We start from the raw sequence: 6,000 nt of genomic DNA on the forward strand, positions 1-6,000 counted from the left end.
TATTAAATGGAGATAACACCAACTTCACCAATGTGGTGCTGTGATTGAATATATTAGTTCCCTCTTCCTCACCTGTCTTCCCTTGGCCACCACCCAGATGCTGCGACCTCTACTGACTTCAGAAACATGTAACCCCATCTTCACGAATAGCAGCATCCATCAAAAGACAATGGGTACATTTTATGCTGTTGGTACCCCTACTAACGCTGCCTTTGGTGTGACTCTGCACAGAAATGCATGCAAGAAGTCCTTAAACCATCTAAATTACTATAAAAGTGCTATGTGTTCAGTGCCAATATTATCAGGTGTGGGAATTTTCTTTTTTTATAACTTTAAAACAAAGCTATTCTGAAACATTTCAACTGTCAAGCTGGGAAAAAAGAATCCAAAATGTTCAAAACTTGACAGCTTGCTACCTGTGGGTGGAAGCGGAAAACAACCTGAGGTGAGCTTTATATAAAGTAAGTGGGGCATTGCAGCATAAGGTCTATTTAGGAAGAGAAGGTAGTGTTCTGGTGCAGCCGTGAGCACATGCAGGTGTCTCCTAGGATGGGGGAAAGAGGAGGAAGAAAAGGGGACCAAACCCCTTCTTGAAAATTAGCACAAAGAAACAGAAGAGAGACTAAAACCCAGTGTTGGCTAGATGAAGGCAAATCCAAATTTTCCCTTACTCATAAGTTTTACTAAGTAGCCTTTCACTGGAGTATTCACGTACATTTGCTCCATTTAGCAGGCATCCCACACACTTTGTCATCTGCCTCCTCCTTGCTTTGATCTACTCAGCTCCTCTGCTGTCAGGCTTTTCTGCCCATGTTTTTTGCTGATGATGCTGATCCTTCACATCAGTATGTCTCCAGTCCTCCAGTGCTCCCCTGCACAAGCGATCTGAGGCTTCACAGCACTAAGGACAACATGTCAATATTTAGCCACCTGAAGGAGGCAGAGCAACGCACAGCTGCTCTTACAAAGATTAAGAAAAGCAGAGGAGCCTTAGAGTATCCAGCTGGTGAAGTGCAACAGAGAAACTCCTGTTTCTGGAAGGGTTTCCCCTTCCCCTCTAGCAAAAGTAGCTGGCAGCAGCATGCAAGCCCCTCTCTTGGAGGCTGCAGCCTCCCAAGGCCCTGACTTGCCAGGCAGGCAGCTGCCCAGGGCACCAGGCTGTCAACAGCAGCCAAAGAGCCTTTTTCACCCATGTCTAGCCCTGGCCTTGCTGTCACACATAGCTACAGCAGAAAATCTTGTTCTCCCAAATGCCTTCGGATCACCTTCTACTTGTAGAATAGCCAAGACAGCAGAGAAGCTACCTGCGCTTCTATCCAACACTGCACACTGACTTCTCCTTTTAAGGTTGCATGAAGTTTAATCTCATTTAGACAGTATTGTGTGCACCAGAATAACAAACTGGTGGATCATCATGGCATTTGTTTTGCACATTTTGTAACCCAGTTACCTCACACACTTCTCAGAAGTACAAGACCCAACAAAGAATTTGCTTGGAAAAAAAGAAGGGTGAATCACACTAGTTCTGCATAAACATGTGCTGACAACACAGAAGCAAATACATGAAAGTATCTCCTGTTTTCAGAGTTTGTTGCATGTTGTCTTAGGCATCTCAAATGCTGTTCGAGTAAATAACACACAAGATGGATATAAGATGCTGCTTGATGTAAATAGCAGCAATGCCATTATTACTCACCTGGCTCTTGTCAGGACTCTGAAATGCTTAGGAGGAGGGGGGAAAAGAGGGAAGGCAAACCCAAACAGAATTGGCATGTGGGGAAGAAGCTGACACCAGCTTTTTTAATGACCCCCAAAACCACATCTTCCATGACAGCACTGCACTGGTTCCCTTCTGTCACCACTGCCACCAGGGCAATCTTACCACACCTGGTAAAACCTCACGTCCATGACTGTTTACAGGCTACAGACTCGCACCGAGTCTTCCATAGGGCCCTTAGTATTTCCAGTATTACTGGTAGTCCTGCACTCCTCACTACTGCTTCCAAAGAATAATTTATGCTGTGCCAGCTACCAGGGCATTTCTAGCAAGAGAAAATGAGGAGCACACGATCACACCACTCATCATCTCTCCCAGCTGTTTTCCCAGTTTCAGCCAGGTTTTGAAAAGGCTGGAGTCTCCAAGATGTATACTTTCTTGCCAGTTTAATGAGTGCCAAAGCCTGGGCAACACCCACTGCCCCCTCCAAAGGCAAAGCAGGGAGGTTGGCCAGTCCATTTCTGGCACTACCCCGACCGAGCACTCCTGAGTCTTGCCTGAATGAGGCACCGCTGGAGCTATCTGGGAGAGAAAGGAGAAGAGCAAAGGACACAAACAAGTAGGAAAATTTACTAGAAATAAGTGTAATATTCAAAATATAATTTTGTAAGTGTATCAATCAGGATATAATTAATATTAGTTTGCTTTGGACCCAGATAAAGTGCACTAAAGACCGTGCACCACAGCATGGCAATCTGCAAAGGTTTTATAGGTATAGGAAATTACCTGAATAATATAAAGTGCAGTCCTCTCAAACTTTTGCAGATAAAATATACCTCACATCCCTTCCCAACCCTCTTCATAGATCAGTCTTTAATTCAAAACTAATATAGTCCAAACACAGTGAAACCAAGCCATCAGGTACAACTATAGCCATTTCCAAATTCTTTGTTTATGTAAATGTGTGCTTTATCTCACATTTCACAGAAGTCTTACACCAGGTGCAACAAACATACAAGGCTGATGCCTCTTCAGACCTGACTGGGCTACCAAGTAAGATGGCAAGTGTGTTCTACAAACCATCTGCTTTTTCTTCTCTGAACAGAGAGAGTAAAAATGTTTATAGCTATTTGAAAAACTCCTGTCTTACTAGCAACATTCCACCAAAAGCAAACATACACCTTCTTAAATACAGTTTACTTACTTTGGCTAGAATACAGCTTTTACGAGGTATAATGTTTATTACAGGAGTTTCTAAGCTGAAAAAATAGCTGTACACAATTCTAACTAATTTAAATTCCTTGATTTTACAGGCTGCAAGTGAAAAGGAGATATGAGCTCACCCCCACAGATGCCTAAACTGTAACAATTTCCAATTATTTCCACAGCCAAAAATGCTGTAGTGAAAAAGTCATAGATGGAGAATCATCATTACAGTTAGACCTCACACGTGTAATAGAGCAAAAAATTAGCAAAACTAGCTGTTTCACAGTAGAGCAAACCTATTATGTCCATGTCAAACCTTTTCTATTTCCAGTTTAATACTACTCTTGGATCTATATAATTAACACAGAAAATAAGAATAAGCTATACAAGCTGAAAGCATTGCTAGCTGAAAAACTGATGTGGGCTTGATCCCATAGCTCACAGTTGACATTCTTACCCCAGTATTTGTCTTAAGGGCAGCGTGACGGTATCTAGAAGCCCTGGCATGGGTGGGAGGAAATTTAGGGCATTGCATACCAGTGCAGCTACTGCAGGCTGTGCCCCGAGCAATCCCCCATGCAAGTCCCGGCACCGAGGCACTCCGTGGCAAGGTGCTTCTGACCCTGCTCTTTGGAGGCTGCCCAAAGGTGCAATTCATACAGCCTCCTAGAAACTGCTCTGGATTCAAGACAGAAAGCCATATAGGCAGGTTAAAAGTTTCCAGAGCCCCCTTTGTTATAGGATGCAAGATCTACCTGCCTCTGTTGCATCAGCCCAGACACGTCCATTGGGAGGATGTTCAGACACAGGCAACAACAGCCAGACAAAGGGTAGACATGGTGCATAAGCACAAAGGGTAGGTAGGCATGGAGCATAAGCACAAAGGGTAGGCATGGAGCACAATCAAGACATATTACACCCACTGAAATAAATAGAGCATGTCTAAAGGCTTCTCCCAGCTGCATTCAGCACTCACTCATGGCTGGTTCTTGGTTTAGACAAAGTCAGTGAAGTTTGCACAGATGCCAAACAACTGTGACTGTACTTTCCACTTCACTGTCATGGCGCTGGAGAGCCAAGCTCAGAGCGGATGCTCTTCCCGGTACCGGCCAGGTAACGGGTGTATGTATGGGGTGGCAGCTGCAGCACCAACGGGGGACAGGTGGGGACAGCAACATCCCCAGCCATCACCGACCTCTCCCTTTAGCCAGTGCCCTGGAGGAGTGGAGAGCCCTGGCTCTGCCTGGCACAGTCCTCAGCGGTCCTCCCCTCCCCAGGGGCGAAAGGGTCTCTCTGCCCAGCTAACTGAGGTTAATGTGCCATTAATGATACTAAATCAGAGTCACTGAATTCTTGGAGAAGAGTGGGACCACTGTAAAGGTATCAACTTCTCCAAACGTATTTAATTTAAAGCAGTATCTTCATACCTACCTGTTAGGTATGTTCTCTTAAAATTTTTGTTACAAACTAAAATATGGTAATGTTTTGTGGAAGTCAGTATGGAAAACAAGCTTCATGAAGTTCAGGCTGAAAATGCATATTAAGCAATCTTACCCTAGTTTCTTGAGACACACAGCTAGATTCTTATCCCATTTAAGCTACCCTGAATTCAGAGTAAGCGAAGATACTCTCACTCAAGCTGGCTTCACAAATATCAGATTTCTTCCATGAGTTCAAACAACCAAGGGCAAAACTTAAAACGTACTTGCTTAATGCTCACCCACAATTTGTTGTTAAAAAATAAAACCAAGTACATTTATTGTGGAGTTAAAAACCCCAACAACCCTCCAGTGGCTTGTGACCTGTTTCCAAAATCCATTAGTCAGGTACATCAAAGTCACAATCACCAGAGAAGCTGGGTCCATTTTCCCATGCTGACAAAGAGACCAGAAGGGTACTAATATCTGTAGGGCTTTTATCAGCTCACTCAGCCTCCGCCTTTATCACTTCCACCAGCTTTATTTGATCTGAATTTGCAGGACAGAAAGTCCTCACTGACAACATAGGCAATGCGTGACCTGGGCAACATCTCTGCAGCATACACTGCAGATGCAAAGGTTCAGTAGGCCAAGGTTCATTTTTGTTTAGGTTTTCTTACTGCCCTTAAAAATTACATACAAGACTTAAAAGGTCTCTGAGTACTCAGAAAATGATAACGGCAAAACAAAATGTTCACGATGTTGCAGGATTTTGCTTCAGAAAAAATAAATACTGAGATTACATACAGACTATATTCTCTGACAGTCTTAAAATGCATCTTTTTTTCCCCATTTACTACTCGAATTTATTATTATTAGTCTGTTAGACTTATGAATTATCAAAAGCAGAATGACAGAGAAGTCTTTTAAATGAGGCAAGACAGACTAACACCGGAAGTTCTCTAGGAAAGTATCCTCTACCAGCATGGATAACACACGCTTCTTCTACAGGATAAGCAACCCCATCTCAGTTCTCTCTATCTCCCATCACCCTGTTCCTGTCACATAAAGGCACTGCTAGGTCTTACCGATGTACAAAAGATGCAGCTGCATTCCTGAAGAGTGGTCATCTTATCCAAGGAATATTCACAGAGGCATAGCTTGCAAGTGAGCAGGGGCTCCAGAGCTAGCTCTCCAGCTTTTGACTCGTCAGCTGTCATGGTGTGAGGACAAGTCTTCCCAGCAGAGCCCATCCGCTCATTAATGGTCTACTCAGCCTGAAAAGAGAAATCAACAGCTGAAACATCCCACAAGCCATGTAGTCACTTCTCATTGACCTGAGAATTTACAGCTCAGATCCGTAAGAGCACCTGCTCACGCAAATGTACTACTTTGGCATCTTGGTGCCAGTCTCACACATCGGGCCATTCAAAATTTACCAAGAAGGTGCCTGAGAGCCTACCTCCCCAAAAGGCCTGAACTGGATTGGGTTTTCAGAGAATATTTACCTTTCTGGCACAAAGCACCTCAGTCAGGCCACTTATCGTCAAATCAAAAAAAACCCAAACCAACCCAAAGAATCCCAGCATTCACAGATGAGACATTACCTCTGTTATATGAAACAGTATAGTGGTCAGAGCCCTCACCAAAGTCCTAGGA

General features: G+C 43.8%; 1 protein-coding gene across 1 annotated transcript in view; it reads right to left on the minus strand.

The window, feature by feature from the left end:
* The window catches only part of RNF144B (ring finger protein 144B), a 29,592-nt gene extending 23,980 nt beyond the window's left edge, over positions 1-5,612 (minus strand). The window contains exon 1 of the mRNA XM_009478980.2: positions 5,430-5,612. Within this exon, the coding sequence (XP_009477255.1) occupies positions 5,430-5,594 (165 nt within the window). The 5' untranslated portion in view covers positions 5,595-5,612. The remainder of the gene's footprint in view (positions 1-5,429) is intronic.
* Between the last annotated feature and the right edge of the window lie 388 nt (positions 5,613-6,000).

The sequence above is a fragment of the Pelecanus crispus genome, chromosome 2, assembly GCF_030463565.1.
Source record: "Pelecanus crispus isolate bPelCri1 chromosome 2, bPelCri1.pri, whole genome shotgun sequence".
Lineage (NCBI taxonomy): Eukaryota > Metazoa > Chordata > Aves > Pelecaniformes > Pelecanidae > Pelecanus > Pelecanus crispus.